At 36.7% G+C, this 19,609-nt stretch overlaps 4 protein-coding genes across 5 annotated transcripts; 1 reads left to right on the top strand and 3 right to left on the bottom strand.

Moving 5' to 3' along the window:
* The first annotated feature begins 129 nt into the window (after positions 1-129).
* On the top strand, positions 130-3,439 carry rbm48 (RNA binding motif protein 48). Its single transcript, XM_060857254.1, has 5 exons — positions 130-320; positions 1,257-1,447; positions 1,537-1,682; positions 1,807-2,372; positions 3,007-3,439. Exons 1-5 carry the CDS (start codon positions 198-200, stop codon positions 3,073-3,075), a joined length of 1,095 nt encoding a protein of 364 aa, XP_060713237.1. The 5' UTR covers positions 130-197; the 3' UTR covers positions 3,076-3,439.
* Positions 2,574-5,277, bottom strand: clxn (calaxin). Its single transcript, XM_060857255.1, has 6 exons — positions 5,180-5,277; positions 3,977-4,135; positions 3,771-3,875; positions 3,537-3,688; positions 3,298-3,402; positions 2,574-3,208 (listed from the first exon to the last, which is right to left on the bottom strand). The coding sequence occupies exons 1-6, from the start codon at positions 5,244-5,246 to the stop codon at positions 3,158-3,160; spliced, it is 639 nt and encodes a 212-aa protein (XP_060713238.1). The 5' UTR covers positions 5,247-5,277; the 3' UTR covers positions 2,574-3,157.
* Positions 5,278-7,042: 1,765 nt separating this feature from the next.
* Positions 7,043-11,974, bottom strand: LOC132837573 (progranulin-like). Of its 2 annotated transcripts, XM_060857303.1 has the most exons (6): positions 11,889-11,974; positions 9,115-9,172; positions 8,613-8,747; positions 8,136-8,414; positions 7,924-8,061; positions 7,043-7,361 (listed from the first exon to the last, which is right to left on the bottom strand). In XM_060857303.1, the coding sequence occupies exons 3-6, from the start codon at positions 8,745-8,747 to the stop codon at positions 7,347-7,349; spliced, it is 567 nt and encodes a 188-aa protein (XP_060713286.1). In that variant the 5' UTR covers positions 9,115-9,172; positions 11,889-11,974; the 3' UTR covers positions 7,043-7,346. The 2 variants fall into 2 exon arrangements, with proteins under 2 accessions (XP_060713286.1, XP_060713285.1); XM_060857302.1 differs by lacking the exon at positions 11,889-11,974 and having other exon boundaries at positions 9,115-9,268.
* A 5,152-nt stretch (positions 11,975-17,126) lies between these two features.
* On the bottom strand, positions 17,127-18,405 carry LOC132837640 (granulin-1-like; the record flags this gene model as incomplete). The annotated part of the gene is made up of 3 exons (XM_060857410.1): positions 17,127-17,471; positions 18,110-18,247; positions 18,322-18,405. Coding segments are annotated over 3 exons (237 nt in total), but the record flags the coding sequence as incomplete, so codon positions are not given.
* Between the last annotated feature and the right edge of the window lie 1,204 nt (positions 18,406-19,609).

The following is a 19,609-nucleotide window of genomic DNA, read 5'->3' on the forward strand; positions in this document are numbered from 1 at the left end:
AAATATGTAGATACACTGGCACAGCAACTTAGGTTTTGTTCACTTGGAAACTCAGGTCGTCATTTCTGATTCTCTCGCGTGTACTGTATCAGTTTTATGTCGAGAACTCGAATTGATAATAATTCTAGGAGCTCGTGAAAGTAGCATCTTTACGGCTTTTTCGTTGTGCGCATGCGCTGAGCAGTCCGCGAGAAAACATGGCGTCGTCCTCCGGTAGCTCTGTTTGGGACATACCACGAGTATACAAACATCATGAGCAACAAAAAGTCTGTGACACAAGACCAAAGTACAGGGAGGGAAGAAGACTGAAAGCCGTCAAGGTCAGCTCGGTTTTATTCTTGTACTTTAGAATAGAAGTCGGTTTAATTTATCATGAGAAACTCTTAGGGCTTTCGAGCCACACGCACCAAATTCGGATATGTCGTAGAATCTGGGCTCGAGTCTGTTGCTATTAATTTTCTAAGCAATCCGAGTACCAGTACTCACGGTACCGGGTCTCAAATTGGCCGTTTTTTTGCCATAGACACAACTTCCTCGTAGTATTCGGTATTCAGATGACGTCACGCCATGCAGCCCCGCCCCCAAAATAATAAAAATAACACAACATGGACATGTGACATATCAAAACACTCAGCAGAATGGTGAATTATGGGGGCCAACTTTAAAGTTTGTCACGACAGACTTGAATCTAGTTATTATTACTGTTACTAATCGATATACGACATTATCACATTCTGCCAAATGCTGTAAATGTCACGTCACAACCTAGGGTTAGTAGGGCTACAGTCGGAATCAGTCGTGGACACAGCTGCTTCAGTGGGATTCGTGATGATTCATGTCTGTGTAATGACACAAGTATAACCAACTAAATTACTGTTCTGTGTAGAGCAGTGATTTTCAAATGTTTTGTAGCCGCGGACCCCTTTAACTGCAAAACATTTCACACTGCCCTTCAGTGCATAATTATTATGAATATAATCAGACTCTTTAAAATATTAGACTCATAATTCAAATGTGCAATTTAAGTTACATTGTAAAGATTTTTTTTGAAGAACTAGAGAACTAGTTTTATGTCAGATGGCCTTACCGATGCATTACTTCTATTATTTTATCCGGGTTTGGGACGAGAACTGAGCACACTGACTCGTGCAGTGGCTTGGTCGATTCCTTGCCTGGAAATCAAACCCCAGCCAGGGAACTTCAGACACTGAGTGCTCTTTTATATTATTTGTGTGTTATTTTCTGTTTTTTTTTAGGTGTACACTATTAATTTGGAGTCTCGGTTTCTCCTGGTTCAAGGAGTACCTGCTATTGGCGTGATGACAGAACTGGTTCAACTTTTTGCACTTTATGGAGCAATAGAGGAATATAGAGTTCTTGATGAATATCCAGCTGAACAATTCACTGAAGTATATCTCATAAAATTTCAGAAACTTACAAGTGCAAGGTGGGAGTTGGCTTGTGGAACCTAATCATGAATACAGGTTCCGTGGGATAGTTTTATTTAAGAGAAATTATATTGTTTGTATTTTTCAGGGCTGCTAAGCGGAACACTGATGAAAAAAGTTTTTATGGTGGGATACTTCATGTCTGTTATGCTCCTGAACACGAGTCTGTAGAAGACGTAAGAAAGAAGCTGCAAGACAGGAGGCGCTACATAAACAGAGCGTGTAATAAATCAGGTAGCATGATGCAATACACAGACAGCACACGTTCTAGATTTGTGGAAAAATGCTAGGGATTATTCTACGTTTATCAATATTTCATACATAATATATTGTTTTTACATAAACACATTTGTTACAGAAACAGAATGTCAAAAGGAACGCACAGGGTCCAAAAAACCTGCGGACTCGTCAGCACCGGAACCGGCAAACGCACGGGGAGATGGAGACCGCGCTCAAACGGAGACTTCAAATCCCAACACTTATTCAGGGTTTCCACTGTTGCCCTTACCATCACAGGAAGAAGCCCCTCAGCAGTGTTTATCTTCATGGGGATTTAAATCACACAGTCTACAAACAAGTGAACCTACAGAGGATAAGATGGGATCGCTACATCATTTCATCCCAGCTAACGAAGTACTTTCTAAACAGACCTCAAATTTTACAAACTCAGCATCTGCTAAAAAGGACGAAAGAGACAGGACTCAAAAATCCAAAAATCCTCCATTCATTGCACCAAGGTTTATACCAAGGACAACACATTTGGAAAACAGAAAGAGGAAAATGGAGGATAGTATGGATTTGTTGGGAATGTCAGACAAAAATACTCCCATGTTTGGACCAAAACTACCAGAACAAGAGAGAATGGACATGAAAGATGCTTCATTAAACACAACAGCCAACTTAATCAGGCAAACAATGGCAAAGGTAAGCTGAACAATAGTGTCGATAAAGTTGCAGTTAGTTGCAGGGTGTGTGAATGACCGTTATCTCATGGCCGACGTTTTCTAAATATCGATTAAACTGCATTTCTTTCTATCTCATATAGGAAAGAGTAGTGATGGTAAATCCAAACAATCTCTTTGATTTTAGTCACGTCTGAACTGAATCTGTCATGTGATAAGCTTCCATGATCTGTGTGTACTGTCTTGACATATTTTATCATTCTATATAATAACCAGTTTTTGAAATGATACGTTGCTAAAGATTTAAATTGGATATATATTTTTAATATAGATGTGCATAGACACTCCAGGCAACCATTTTATTACCGTGTTGCTGTAACCAAAATAATACTCCTTTAAAAATATATACAAGACTTTTAAAATAAAATATGCTTAATTTGCATGGCTACACATACTATAACAATCGCTTATAATAAAAAGCAGATGATACTAGCATGAGATGTATGTAGTACATGCAGAATTCTAGTATTATTTGTATGTAAGATGTCATAGTGTGTCATTTTTAGCATTTTCAGGGATGTGACAGAAGGAAGGTGCTGGTTGCTGAAATCTGAGTTATTTCTTTATCTTTGAAAATATATTTTTTTTCTTTTTAGGTTTCTACATTTCCCACAGAAACAAAAACCACCAGTACCACCACCTCAAAGCCACGAAGAAGAATTTAACCACATTCAAACAATTCCTACAGAGTAACACACGTGTTACAGGAGCTGCACAACCTTGTTGTGACGTTGTTATTTAAGTGATTCAGGGCCTCGTTGTATCCTGGAATGCGTGTTGCTCAAAAGCCTGTATACACTGCAAAAAAAAGGATATTTACTAAATAGCATTTTGTATACTACTAAAAAAATTGATGAACATCTTATGTGTGTTTCTGTTACTTTTACCTTTGTGTCAGGAAGACAAGATCCAAAAGCCTCTAATAACAGATTTTCATCCCTCACAGCCTTTTCAAAGTCTGAATAGGAAAGTCTGCTGTCGTGGTCATAATCCTGGACATGAACAGAATAAATATGAATTAAACTGTTATTGCAGATGTCTTTTCTGTCTGTCTCTCTCTCGCTCTCTCTCTCGCTCTCTCGCTCTCTCTCTCTCTCTCTCCCCCCCTCTCTCTGCCTTTCTTTACCATTTTCTTTAGTATTATTTCCACGAGGTCCTTTATTCCTTCATCAGGGTCTTCCTCGGTCAGCTGTCTGATTAGGCTATTCTTCAGCATATGGAACATTTCCTCTCGGGATATGTAGCCGTCCCCATTCAAGTCGTACACGTCAAAACAGACTGTAGGCAAAAATAGGACAGTAGGATAATAAGCACTGTAATTATAATAAATTTTACTGAAGAAACCACTGATTTATCTTACATTTTATTTTCTCATTCAGTGTCCCTCGGAGGAAGACCGCTAGTCCTTCTATCCACTCTTTAACAGTGATGTAGCTATCATTGTCCTTGTCAAAGGCACGGAAAACTGGGACAGATGGGGGTATAAGAACAATTTTGGTTTGTTTTCAGGGAACTCTAGAAACGTTATCTTGGAGGCTTAGTTTCCTTGCACAAACTTGACCTCACCTCGGTCCATAATCATATCATCAGTCAGTCCGAAGGTGTTGTGCAGGATGTTGCGGAATGTGCCCCGGTCCAGTCCATGAGGCACTTTCCTCTCTGTTGTCTGTTCTCCCAGCAGTGTGTTAAACAGCCGGATCAGATACTCTGCTTCAGTTTTATTAACTGCACAGCAAAGTAACATTAAAGTAACATCTAAATAACATTATAGATTTTCAAATCCGACAACCAAAATTTGTCCTAATTGTAATACATTATGAGACTACTTTGAAGTGTTGCTTGGGAAATTGGGTGAATTTACACATTGTATAATATACACATTTACACATTGTATATATATAAAAAACACTTTCATGCTTGGAGTTGTATGTTTATCACAAATCTACATGATTTTTTTTTTTGTTTGGAAAAAATCAGTTTAAAATTCAACTGTATTTCACTACATTCAGTAATGGGTTTTTTCAGACTGGACTGATTGTATAATATGTAAACATATACACTATAAGGCCCAATGTCTGTGGACCTGTGACCATCACACCCATACTGTGTGTGTGTGCGATAATGTGTCTGATCATCTGCACTGCTGCTACTCTTGGATATTGGGTTCTTGTGATCATAGCAGGACGTTTGGGAATCTAGTGCATGGACGCTTTTCTCCTGGAACTTCTACAGAATGATGAAGACGGCTGCCTAGGTTTCGCTGTTCCACGGACATAAGAATCCTTTACAGCCAAAACTGTACAGTTGTTTTTTCAGGTATCTTCAAGCTGTTTTAGAAGCATACAGTGGGTTGGAAGGGATGAACTCAAGTGTCTTGACCTCAACCCCATGGCATGAATTGGACTTCTGGCTGCACCCCGGGCCTCCTCACACAACACTTGACCTCACTAAAGCTTTTGTGGTTGAATGGTTACATTTTCACAGTGGATTCCTTCCCAGAAGAATGGAGATTATTATAACATCAAAAGGACCTGGATGTTCACATCAGGTGTCCACAAACCTCTAATGCTGATACTCGTGGTGTACCAGAGTCTGTCATATCACGGCAAACATGCAGTTATCAACATTATTTAGATGATAAATAAATGAGTAACTAGTTAGCTAAGCTAATTTATAGCTAAATATTGATTTAAGTAGTGCTCACGTGCAGGTTTCGTCTTCGCTGAGTAACATTCGGATAAATATGATACACATTTCTGCCATACTTACAGTGTTTAACTTGTTTAGATAGAGTTTCAGCCAAGTTTTGAATTAACTTCTTACTCAGCGCAGACATCTCGGACAACGCGCACGTTCACCAACTCGGAATGTTGACACTGGGTTACCATGGACACATCAATCCGCCCACTAGGGGGCGATAAACACTCCCAACTATTTTATTAGTCTCTTCTAACAGACCTGCTCCTTGGTGTATTTGCCCTAATAATCTGGAAACACAGGGTATGTACTGTTTGTGAATATACACTGAATTACAAGTTATTTATCCTGATGTAGTGTAGTTAATAACACGAACAACACAAATATACACATGATATAAGAATTATTATTATCATATTATTATATAATAATAATTCATATTATTATTATCTAATTATATACTACTAATAATTATTATTATTGTTATTATGATCATGTAATTATACAATAATAATAATTAGTAGTAGTGGTGGTGGTTTATGTAATGTTATTCTACAGTGTCCTATTATTTATGGATTTATTTAATAATTTATGCATTCATCTATTCAGTTTCTTTATTTGCTTATTTACTAATTTTAAGGCAAGATGTTACAGGTAAACAGAACAATAAAAACTAGATAAGCCAATCACTATTTGCCTTCAATAGTGGATCGCTGATATAAATATTTGCATATAGGAAAATTTTAATTAAAACAGTAATTCTTTTCTTACCATTTCTTAGTTGTTTTTTTTTTAATTTACAGCATAACATTTATCATAAATCTCATAAACAAAAATGAGAAATATTTCTTTAAAAACCTTACAAACAGGAAGAATATTTATAAAGATCATTTAGGAAATTAAATTTGTTGGCAAAATTGCAGAAGTAAGAAATCAACACAGACAGTTATATGTCTTAGTCAGTTCAATCATACAGACCAATATATTCTTGTGACTTGGAGGTTTGTTGGAGGAAAAGAGAACTTGCATCATGTGATTACAATACTAATGATAAATCTGGGTCCATATTCATGAAATATCTTACTTCAAAGAGTTTCTCCTATTGACGAAATTCTAAGAAAATTCCAAGAAATGTTGGGCGTTCCCTCTTAAAATGAAAGAGAAGATCCTAGTAAAGATAAAAGGTATTTATAAAGGATCTTAACCCTTAAAAGGGCTCATAAGGTCCAAAAGACTTAGAAGTAGTGAGGAGGACATTTAAGAGGACATTTAAGAATTTTTTTACCCAGATGAGAAAATGGCCAAAAAGTGAAGAGGGAGTAGAAATGTATTGTATAGAATATTTAATAATAATCGAGAGTTAATAAAATGCTACAAATTAGAACATGTAGGGATTAATTTTGTGACTAATCATGAGATAACATCTCAGAATCAGAGATATAGCTTCAAATTGCTTCAAACCTAGTAACAGGGTCAACCTCGACTCTCTAAGACAAAAGTTGCTCTGAGATTGGTCCTGAATCACTCCTATGCAAAGATTTCTATTTAGAATTGTTTTTAAGCTAAACTAGGAGCTCTTTGAGTATTAATACTATTGATTTATATTTCCATAAACCATTTGTGACCAATAAAGAAATTTAGATTCAGCAGTTCATTAAATTGGAGGTTTCTGTAAAACCACAGTAAGTCTATTTTCTTTTTGATTATTGATAATTACAACAATAAATATTGATAAGTTCCACAACTTCAAAATATTTCATTATCCAGACACAGGAACCTCCAGGATAATCATGAAAAATGTCTCGATTTTAACAGCAGGAATAAATAGAGAAATAAAATATCAGGAATAAAATAAAACTAAACAAAGAAATTGTTAAGTAATATGTAGGAACGCAACCTACAATAAAGAATCAAAATAAAAATAATGCACGTACATTTTTTGGATTTAAATGATTTTTTTTAATAGGGTTGGAGATTGATCTGTTTATATTTGTAACATTTCTTAGTTCTTCAAAATCAAAAATTATTAATGTGCTGTGTAACTGCTCATGTTGATTGTGGCTTTACAAAAATCTAATCATGGACCTGAAGAAAATGTTCCCTTGTTGATCAAATACATTTGAGGACTTTTTATTTCTTTTTCCTCTGAATAACCTTCTGCTCAAAGACCATTGTCACTCATGCAGGTTTTGCTCTCTTCATCACACTGGAAGCCGATGGGACAGCAGCCTGTCTCGCTCTAACAGCATGAATCCTGCATAGATTAAATATGAGATGCTACATGCATTATTTGGTTGTTACAACATTCCCCCCTTGTTTTCCTTGAACTTTTCCCACAATATTCCATATTCTCATAACTACATAATAAGAATTAAACTTTATGTTTTCTTAATAAATCAAGATATGCAGCAACAAGTGCTACATGGAAGTCATAGGATTTGATGCAATAACCGATGACTGACCAAAAGATAGTATAACTGAAAATTTACATGGATTACTTGGCTATTTTATGTTGAAATACTTTGCACCTCTGTGGTGTTCTTGTAAAAAGAGAATGAAATGTACCCATATTTTTTTCTGCAAGAAAATCTATAATTCCAAAATATTACAAATGAAATCGTATTGTATCCTGCAACAAGAAAACAATCTAACAAGCTTACCCTACCTAAGGTCATAAGTCATCTATATTCCCCTATTCACAAACTCTTTTTATAGCATGCAGTTTGCTAATGATTATCACCTAGTGTGAAAATATGACTTTTATTTGTGTACTACTTTATTGATGAAAGAGCAAAGGTTATTGCTAAGTCTTGTACCTGAATGGTGTTGCTCTGCATGGCAGCAATCTGTTGGGAAGCAGGAAATCTCAGTGCTCCTCTTAAACAGTGGGTGGATGTGCTGTCACAGTGATAACCAAAGGGACAGCAGTGGATCCCATCAAAGCAGCACTGACCCTAAAGGAGCAGAAAAAATTTTATGATCACACTTATAAACCTATCACATTCATGATTTGCTGAAAAATACCAACCACAGCGTATGGGCAGCATGACCACTGTCCATAAGGAGTTCTGCAGCACGTAGTACCATCAGGGCAGGTATAGACGTTGTCACAGTGAACCACTGCGACAGAAGGATTGTCAGAGTTCACTGGAGTTACAAGAGATTTTTTCTCTCCCCCCTCTGTGGATATCTGACGGGAATGAGGGATTTTATACCACGGAAGCGCCTTGTTTACACACAACAGGGACTCTTGGTCACATTGGTAGCCTTGTGGACAGCAGTGGGCCATGTCTGGACAACACATAGCCTTAAAAAAACAGAGTTTATTTTAGTGAATACTTAGAAGGTTTAGATAGATAGATATATGGATATATAAGATTCAGTCATGATGCAGCATTATTATATCTTGATTATATAAGCTTCTATTTTCATCACCATTTAATTAATTAATACTAATTAAATTAATAAGCTTGAACAGAAGTTAATAGCTCTGGATTCTGCTTACAGATGGATATTGGCAGCATGCATATCCCGTTTTAGTTAGGCAGCAAGTATTTTTGTCTTGACATTCAGTCCCGTCTGGACAGACAGTATTGGTAGAAACCAGCCCTACCATAAGCAACACTAACACAGCAATCATCTGTAATGAGGAGGAGAAAACAAAGCATACTTATTTACCAACTGCCTGAAGCATATACAATAAAGTCCACCAAAAAAAAAAAAAAAACCAGAATGAATAATGCACAGTTCTACTTCTTATTATTCTTATAGCTAAATAATACTGAATAATGGCATTTATCTAATAGCATTTAAATTAACAGCTATATCTTAAATAATATTTTGTAAAATAATAATATGTACATTAGCATAAAAAACACTAGAACCTCTGCAATCACACTGTACATTCAAAACTAGACTAAGATTGTTAGGTATTGTCTAATCACACCAATGTAAATACAATTGATTATGAACAGATTTATAAGAAAAAGTTTCATTTCAACACTTGCCTTGATTTTGCAGTTTTTTAGTATGTTCAGTCCCAGCTTCTCAAATGTCTTTATTGACCTGCACACACATTTATCAGTCAGATGTGAACTTTGTTAAAAAGGAACTGACCCTTTTATATCACTCTTGTCAGTGTTGTTTGGAGGGATGGTGTAATGTAGGGAAATAAAAAAAATGGGAGGAAACTTCTCATACATGTATTGTACTCAAGTAACACTGAATGGTTTTGAAGGCAGCTCTGATAATCATCAGATGTAAAAAATACTTCAGTAACTGTAGTATTTGGAGTATTAACACTTTATTTGAGTACCACTGAAACTGAGTAGTTGTACTGTACTCTTACTACAGTAAATAAAGAAAAACATTATTTTTAGGAGTACCTTTTTTTTTAGGAGTACTCATTTTAAATGACTAAAATCTCTTATTCTTTCATCCAGCCATTTACTGCAGGCTATGTAATCAATCAAACACACACCCACACATCCAACATTTTGTAACATCTGTGGTCATCTTCTCATGCTACACAATGTAGTTAATGTTATAGCTATCCATATTAATTTAAAGATGAATAATCTACTGGACTGAGTAATGCACAGTTTTTACCTCACTTCATACTTTTATCGTGCTAGTTCATCACATGACCCATTCCGGTGCTTTGACTTTACATTTTGGATCCTACTTCCTTTGTCATTGTTAAAACATTAGAGCCGCACCACTCTGTGTGTGGTTTGTGACGCTACACGGGAAGTTCTAGATATTCGTATAAAATAACTTTGTTTGTTTGCTTGTTTATGTATATGCATCAAAATGAGCAAAAAGACAAAAATGCTGTGAAGATGTACCCACTGAAAAATGCCTCCTGGAACAATTATATTGCCAGATAAGGTGAATTTGCAGAGAAATGATTTAAAAATTCCACAGTAAAATTGGTTGATCTTTATTTCCTTCACAGAGCATGTCATGATGAAGTGATCTTAGATGGTTTTATCAACTAACATTTTAAAATATCCATTTTTTATAAGGGATTAAATTGCCTCCAGATTAAATAGCACAGTTATATTGCCAGAAATGATGACTTTGTAGAGGAATATTTTTTTTTAAATCCACAAAAATAATGAATATCTACGGAAGCGTATTGCATTCACTTGAGTAAAAAAAATCTACTCTGTTTTTCTGAATTAACGACTTAATTTTTTTTAGGAAAAAATTTTTTTTGCTCTGTTTTTCTGAATTAACGACTTACTTATCTCAAAATTATGAGATAATTCATCTTCATCTTCATCTTCTACCGCTTATCCGAACTACTTCGGGTCACGGGGAGCCTGTGCCTATCTCAGGCGTCATAGGGCATCAAGGCAGGATACACCCTGGACGGAGTGCCAACCCATCGGAGGGCACACACACACTCATTCACTCACACACTAGGGACAATTTTCCAGAGATGCCAATCAACCTACCATGCATGTCTTTGGACCGGGGGAGGAAACCGGAGTACCCGGAGGAAAACCCCCGAGGCACGGGGAGAACATGCAAACTCCACACACACAAGGTGGAGGCGGGAATCGAACCCCGACCCTGGAGGTGTGAGGCGAACGTGCTAACCACTAAGCCACCGTGCCCCCCATGAGATAATTTTTCAGGAAAAAAAATTTTTGCTCTTTTTTTCTGAATTAACGACTTACTTATCTCAAAATTATGAGATAATTTTTCAGGAAAAAAATTTTTTTGCTCTGTTTTTCTGAATTAACGACTTAATGTGGATTGCATGGAAGTAAACATGTCCCGAATTTCAAGTTTAATCAGTTGAACCGATATGGTATGCTTCACGGATATAAGATGATGCATCTGAAATGCATTCAGGCTGGCTATGTGGTGACACAAGAGACAATCAGGCAATTGTTGAAAATACTGGATCTCCATGGAGTGCAACTGAGGCACCGGAATCGTCTTCGGCGACGTTTGTATCATAATCCAGGCCCGAACTTTTTATGACATGTTGATTCATATGATAAACTCAAACCATATGGGATCTGCATCAATGGTGCAATCGACGGGTTTTCACGAATGGTGATGACATACCATATCGGCTACCGTGAAGCATACCATATCGGTTCAACTGATATAGAAACACAGCAACGTCAAGCAGATCAGAATGTTCTTGCGCAAAGTTGATGCACTAATAACAACACCATTTACTGTATATTACTTAAAGGCAGCAGTATCTCCCAATGTCTCAAACCCAAAGTAAAATAAAACCGGATTAAACTTGAAAGCCGGGACATGTTTACTTCCATGCAATCCACATTAAGTCGTTAATTCAGAAAAACAGAGCAAAATAATTTTTTTCCTGAAAAATGATCTCATAATTTCGAGATAAGTAAGTCGTTAATTCAGAAAAACAGAGTAGATTTTTTTTACTCAAGTGAATGCAATACGCTTCCGTAAATATCTTTGTAATTCTACTGTAAAATCAATTTATCCTTTTTTTATGGCTTAATACAATTTTGTGTTTATTAAATCTTATTTTCCCTCATTCTTAAATTAAGAAGGGCTATAAAAATGCAGCCTTATACTGTGTGAATAGTCATGAGCTTTAGGTGCGTGTCCACGAGACGCACACCTGACAAACGTGACCGTCACGTGCAATACTGCCAAGCCATAAGAACTTTGTCAAAATGGCTCAGATTCTTACACTTGCCCATTTTTTCTGCTTCCAACACATCAACTGATTAATTCAAGCTATGCAACATTAGCCATGCGTATGAAGCAAACTTACAGAAAGAAGTAACTGCAGTCTCGCCGTCAAACAGATTTCTTGGCGTCATTATCAGACCCAGAAGTGTACGTGAGGTGGAACTGTGACCATGGATAAAGAAGGGTCACACGTGTTCAAAAGTGGTTTATATAAAAGTATGTAGAATAGAATTTTTAATGTTTTTTGTGCACATGGTAAAACTATTATAATCCTCAAATGTAAAGGCAACCAAGGTAAAAATTTTACTAGATACTTACAGACTCGACTAAGTAATGTTTTATATATGCACATATCTGTTCCTGCCACTCCGTCCAGGGTGTACCCTGCCTTGATGCCCAATGACGCCTGAGATAGGCACAGGCTCCCCGTGACCCGAGGTAGTTCGGATAAGTGGTAGAAGATGAATGAATGAATGAATGAATATCTGTTCCTGTTCTTCAACTTGTTCCTTTCATTTTTCATCAATATCCGGGTTATTTCTGGGTGGAATGAATTATGAAATATTACAAAAAGTTTATAGACCGTACAGGGCTGTCAAGTGTCACGCATAGAGAGTGACAGTCACGCATGTCGGTCTTTTGTCACGTTCTCCCGCCACACATCGTATTTCTCACGCAGAAAAACTTTTTGACTATTTATCATATTTAATAAGCCGCAGCGCCCAAAATGTATCAGTCCGCACCGCTGTCTCTATGGAACCGGGCAGGAATCAAGCGCGTCTCCCCTGGAGCACTTAGTCGTGCCTGACACTTATCAGCAGTGTTGTATAAAGTACTAGAAAGCAATACTTGAGTAAAGTACAAGTATTATACTAGAAAAAGACTTTGGTAGAAGTGAAAGTTACCTTTTAGAATATTACTCAAGTAAAAGTCTTAATGTATCTGATATTTACTGTACTACTGTACTTAAGTATCAAAAGTAATTTTCTGATATTTAACGTACTTAAGTATTTTAAGTAAAAGTAAAAAGTAAAATTTCAGTGATTTTCGGTAGGCATAAGAGGCACTTCATCCGGTAGGAAGAATCTTTCATTCCAATGTACAGAAACATTTCTTGCAAATACGGCCAGGAGTGTATAACGTTATCTTCTTCACCCTGTTCACCGAGTTCACCACTATTGTCGGGGTGGTCGTCTACGACAGGGGTGGGCAACCCGCGGCTCCCGAGCCGCATGCGGTTCTTTGCCCGGTTTCATGCGGCTCTTCATATCGAAGTTTGTATTTGTGTCTTTTTAATTTGCGTGTTCGCTTCGCTTGAGTTCAATACGGTATTTTCGTCAAACGCGCATGTGCGTGGGATGAAAATACCTCAAAGTTTCCCAGTAGGAGCAAGATCATTTGAGTAAACAATCTCTGTCAAGTTCGATCTTAAAATGGCAGGGGGGGAAAGGTGATGTTCATATGTGCCCATGTGTATAATGCGGCTCTTTGCGGTAACACAGTAAAAAATGTGGCTCTTGGTCTCTGACTGGTTGGACACCCCTGGTCTACGATAACAGGAGGTCCTCCAGTAGGTGCTTCCATGGCGGTTTCAGTTGTGCTTCCGCTTCCTTTAGCAAAATTACGCTGAAATAGAGCGTGCAGAGCTGCGTAATGCAATCTAGCAGTGATTCGCCAAACCTCCCTTACTGCAGTCGCACACATTTCTTCTGATTTTATTTTGTAGTAACGAGTAACGAAGATGCTTAGTGGAAATATAACGGAGTAAAAGTATACATTTTATCTAGGAAATGTAGTGGAGTAAAAGTGAAAGTTGACATAAATTTAAATAGCGAAGTAAAGTACAGATACGTGAAATTTCTACTTAAGTACAGTAACGAAGTATTTGTACTCCGTTACATTACAACACTGCTTATCAGCCAATCAAAAAAAAAAAGAGGCTACAGAATAGCCAATCAGAAAATAGCACTATCTGGGTAAGATTTAACGCAACAACCAATGGAAAAAAACATATTCATTAGAGAGGGTATATTTGATGGTCGGTTTGAAAAAACCTCAACACGAAACAGCTTGTCTCTGGACGGGTCATTGTCCTCAATCAAGACCCTAAAAATGGCTGGGCTTGAGCCGGACTGTTTTAAATTGGGGCAACATTACAAATGATAAAGTCAAAAAAGGCAACAAACACCTACAATAAACAACACCAGTCATAATCTCTCTCTCTCTCTCTCTCTCTCTCTCTCTCTCACACACACACACACACACACACAGATTGTGTCCCATTACACAGGACATAATCTCCTTCTCTCTCTCTCTCTCTCTCTCTCTCTCTCTCTCTCTCTCTCTCTCTCTCTCTCTCTCTCTCTCTCTCCATGAGGCACTTTCCTCTCTGTTGTCTGTTCTCCCAGCAGTGTGTTAAACAGCCGGATCAGATACTCTGCTTCAGTTTTATTAACTGCACAGCAAAGTAACATTAAAGTAACATCTAAATAACATTATAGATTTTCAAATCCGACAACCAAAATTTGTCCTAATTGTAATACATTATGAGACTACTTTGAAGTGTTGCTTGGGAAATTGGGTGAATTTACACATTGTATAATATACACATTTACACATTGTATATATATAAAAAACACTTTCATGCTTGGAGTTGTATGTTTATCACAAATCTACATGATTTTTTTTTTGTTTGGAAAAAATCAGTTTAAAATTCAACTGTATTTCACTACATTCAGTAATGGGTTTTTTCAGACTGGACTGATTGTATAATATGTAAACATATACACTATAAGGCCCAATGTCTGTGGACCTGTGACCATCACACCCATACTGTGTGTGTGTGCGATAATGTGTCTGATAATCTGCACTGCTGCTACTCTTGGATATTGGGTTCTTGTGATCATAGCAGGACGTTTGGGAATCTAGTGCATGGACGCTTTTCTCCTGGAACTTCTACAGAATGATGAAGACGGCTGCCTAGGTTTCGCTGTTCCACGGACATAAGAATCCTTTACAGCCAAAACTGTACAGTTGTTTTTTCAGGTATCTTCAAGCTGTTTTAGAAGCATACAGTGGGTTGGAAGGGATGAACTCAAGTGTCCTGACCTCAACCCCATGGCATGAATTGGACTTCTGGCTGCACCCCGGGCCTCCTCACACAACACTTGACCTCACTAAAGCTTTTGTGGTTGAATGGTTACATTTTCACAGTGGATTCCTTCCCAGAAGAATGGAGATTATTATAACATCAAAAGGACCTGGATGTTCACATCAGGTGTCCACAAACCTCTAATGCTGATACTCGTGGTGTACCAGAGTCTGTCATATCACGGCAAACATGCAGTTATCAACATTATTTAGATGATAAATAAATGAGTAACTAGTTAGCTAAGCTAATTTATAGCTAAATATTGATTTAAGTAGTGCTCACGTGCAGGTTTCGTCTTCGCTGAGTAACATTCGGATAAATATGATACACATTTCTGCCATACTTACAGTGTTTAACTTGTTTAGATAGAGTTTCAGCCAAGTTTTGAATTAACTTCTTACTCAGCGCAGACATCTCGGACAACGCGCACGTTCACCAACTCGGAATGTTGACACTGGGTTACCATGGACACATCAATCCGCCCACTAGGGGGCGATAAACACTCCCAACTATTTTATTAGTCTCTTCTAACAGACCTGCTCCTCGGTGTATTTGCCCTAATAATCTGGAAACACAGGGTATGTACTGTTTGTGAATATACACTGAATTACAAGTTATTTATCCTGATGTAGTGTAGTTAATAACACGAACAACACAAATATACACATGTTATAAGAATTATTATTATCATATTATTATATAATAATAATTCATATTATTATTATCTAATTATATACTACTAATAATTATTATTATTGTTATTATGATCATGTAATTATACAATAATAATAATTAGTAGTAGTGGTGGTGGTTTATGTAATGTTATTCTACAGTGTCCTATTATTTATGTATTTATTTAATAATTTATGCATTCATCTATTCAGTTTCTTTATTTGTTTATTTACTAATTTTAAGGCAAGATGTTACAGGTAAACAGAACAATAAAAACTAGATAAGCCAATCACTATTTGCCTTCAATAGTGGATCGCTGATATAAATATTTGTATATAGGAAAATTTTAATTAAAACGGTAATTCTTTTCTTACCATTTCTTAGTTGTTGTTTTTTTAATTTACAGCATAACATTTATCATAAATCTCATAAACAAAAATGAGAAATATTTCTTTAAAAACCTTACAAACAGGAAGAATATTTATAAAGATCATTTAGGAAATTAAATTTGTTGGCAAAATTGCAGAAGTAAGAAATCAACACGGACAGTTATATGTCTTAGTCAGTTCAATCATACAGACCAATATATTCTTGTGACTTGGAGGTTTGTTGGAGGAAAAGAGAACTTGCATCATGTGAGTACAATACTAATGATAAATCTGGGTCCATATTCATGAAATATCTTACTTCAAAGAGTTTCTCCTATTGACGAAATTCTAAGAAAATTCTGAGAAATGTTGGGCGTTCCCTCTTAAAATGAAAGAGAAGATCCTAGTAAAGATAAAAGGTATTTATAAAGGATCTTAACCCTTAAAAGGGCTCATAAGGTCCAAAAGACTTAGGAGTAGTGAGGAGGACATTTAAGAGGACATTTAAGAATTTTTTACCCAAATGAGAAAATGGCCAAAAAGTGAAGAGGGAGTAGAAATGTATTGTATAGAATATTTAATAATAATCGAGAGTTAATAAAATGCTACAAATTAGAACATGTAGGGATTAATTTTGTGACTAATCATGAGATAACATCTCAGAATCAGAGATATAGCTTCAAATTGCTTCAAACCTAGTAACAAGGTCAACCTTGACTCTCTAAGACAAAAGTTGCTCTGAGATTGGTCCTGAATCACTCCTATGCAAAGATTTCTATTTAGAATTGTTTTTAAGCTAAACTAGGAGCTCTTTGAGTATTAATACTATTGATTTATATTTCCATAAACCATTTGTGACCAATAAAGAAATTTAGATTCAGCAGTTCATTAAATTGGAGGTTTCTGTAAAACCACAGTAAGTCTATTTTCTTTTTGATTATTGATAATTACAACAATAAATATTGATCTTCCACAACTTCAAAATATTTCATTATCCAGACACAGGAACCTCCAGGATAATCATGAAAAATGTCTCGATTTTAACAGCAGGAATAAATAGAGAAATAAAATATCAGGAATAAAATAAAACTAAACAAAGAAATTGTAGGAACGCAACCTACAATAAAGAATCAAACTAAAAATAATGCACGTACATTTTTTGGATTTAAATGATTTTTTTTAATAGGGTTGGAGATCGATCTGTTTATATTTGTAACATTTCTTAGTTCTTCAAAATCAAAAATTATTAATGTGCTGTGTAACTGCTCATGTTGATTGTGGCTTTACAAAAATCTAATCATGGACCTGAAGAAAATGTTCCCTTGTTGATCAAATACATTTGAGGACTTTTTATTTCTTTTTCCTCTGAATAACCTTCTGCTCAAAGACCATTGTCACTCATGCAGGTTTTGCTCTCTTCATCACACTGGAAGCCGATGGGACAGCAGCCTGTCTCGCTCTAACAGCATGAATCCTGCATAGATTAAATATGAGATGCTACATGCATTATTTGGTTGTTACAACATTCCCCCCTTGTTTTCCTTGAACTTTTCCCACAATATTCCATATTCTCATAACTACATAATAAGAATTTAACTTTATGTTTTCTTAATAAATCAAGATATGCAGCAACAAGAGCTAGGAATTGCAAAACACTAAATATAAATGTGTTGTAATATTGGACTTCACAATATTGGTTATTACATTCAATTGTCACATGGAAGTCATAGGATTTGATGCAATAACCGACGACTGACCAAAAGATAGTATAACTGGAAATTTACATGGATTACTTGGTTATTTTATGTTGAAATACTTTGCACCTCTGTGGTGTTCTTGTAAAAAGAGAATGAAATGTACCCATATTTTTTTCTGCAAGAAAATCTATAATTCCAAAATATTACAAATGAAATCGTATTGTATCCTGCAACAAGAAAACAATCTAACAAGCTTACCCTACCTAAGGTCATAAGTCATCTATATTCCCCTATTCACAAACTCTTTTTATAGCATGCAGTTTGCTAATGATTATCACCTAGTGTGAAAATATGACTTTTTATTTGTGTAATACTTTATTGATGAAAGAGCAAAGGTTATTGCTCAGTCTTGTACCTGAATGGTGTTGCTCTGCATGGCAGCAATCTGTTGGGAAGCATTAAATCTCAGTGCTCCTCTTAAACAGTGGGTGGATGTGCTGTCACAGTGATAACCAAAGGGACAGCAGTGGATCCCATCAAAGCAGCACTGACCCTAAAGGAGCAGACAAAATTTTATGATCACACTTATAAACCTATCACATTCGTGATTTGCTGAAAAATACCAACCACAGCGTATGGGCAGCATGACCACTGTCCATAAGGAGTTCTGCAGCACGTAGTACCATCAGGGCAGGTATAGACGTGGACACATCAATCCGCCCACTAGGGGGCGATAAACACTCCCAACTATTTTATTAGTCCCCAACAGACCTGCTCCTCGGTGTATTTGCCCTAATAATCTGGAAACACAGGGTATATACTGTTTGTGAATATACACTGAATCACAAGTTATTTATCCTGATGTAGTGTAGTTAATAACACGAAGAACAAATATACACATCATATAATAATTATTATTATCATATTAATATATAATAATAATTCATATTATTATTATCTAATAATAATAATAATACATTTTATTTAAAGGCGCCTTTCTGAACACTCAACGTCACCGTACAAAAAACAACAAAGACAATCAAAATCGAATAGCTACATTGCGACACAAATTAGACCAGCAGTACAAATTATGGTGTAGAATAAGCTAAACTAAACAGATGAGTTTTAAGCTGAGATTTAAATAATGAAAGCGAAACAATATTACGGAGTTCAGATGGAAGTGAGTTCCAGAGCTGAGGTGCAGAGTAACTGAAAGCTCTATTCCCCATAGTTACAAGACGGACAGAGGGAACAATGAAATGAGTGGAAGAAGAAGATCTAAGAGTACGAGTTTGTTTTGGAGTATGAAGAAGATCAAGAAGATATGAAGGTGCAAGATTGTGGATAGCTTTAAATGTTAGAAGAAGAATTTTATACTTAATGCGAAAAATAATGGGAAGCCAATGAAGCTGTTCCAGAACAGGTGTAATATGATGGATAGAGGTGTTATGCCAGACACAGAGGTGGAAGCCGAAATGAAGGCAAACAGTTTTAATGCCATAAACACACTGGTTAGCAGAGACAATGATATATCCGGTGGTGCGCTAGGGAGCGCGGCCTACGAAGTCCGGAAGTGAATGCAAAAGGCAGTCTGTGTCCAAATCCTAGGGAGCGCTTTAGCCGAAGCGCGAAGCTGGGCATTTACACAGGCGTGTAGTGAAAAGCACAGCCGAACCATAGATAATAACGGACGGAGATTAGAGTGAGAGAGGGGATTATATATGGTGGTTGATGAGGTTGAAACGCGAGTCCGGTGTGTGTAATTAGTACGCCGGCGAGCCACTCCGTGCGGGCGGGGCACGCACGGGAGAAGAGTCAGGTAGCTCCCTGACACCACCCCCTCCCCCAGGGGCGGCTCCGGACACCCTGACCCTGCGACGAGGACGACCCCTAGCCCTGGGCGCCGGGCGGTGCG

The sequence above is a fragment of the Tachysurus vachellii genome, chromosome 21 (genome assembly GCF_030014155.1).
Source record: "Tachysurus vachellii isolate PV-2020 chromosome 21, HZAU_Pvac_v1, whole genome shotgun sequence".
Lineage (NCBI taxonomy): Eukaryota > Metazoa > Chordata > Actinopteri > Siluriformes > Bagridae > Tachysurus > Tachysurus vachellii.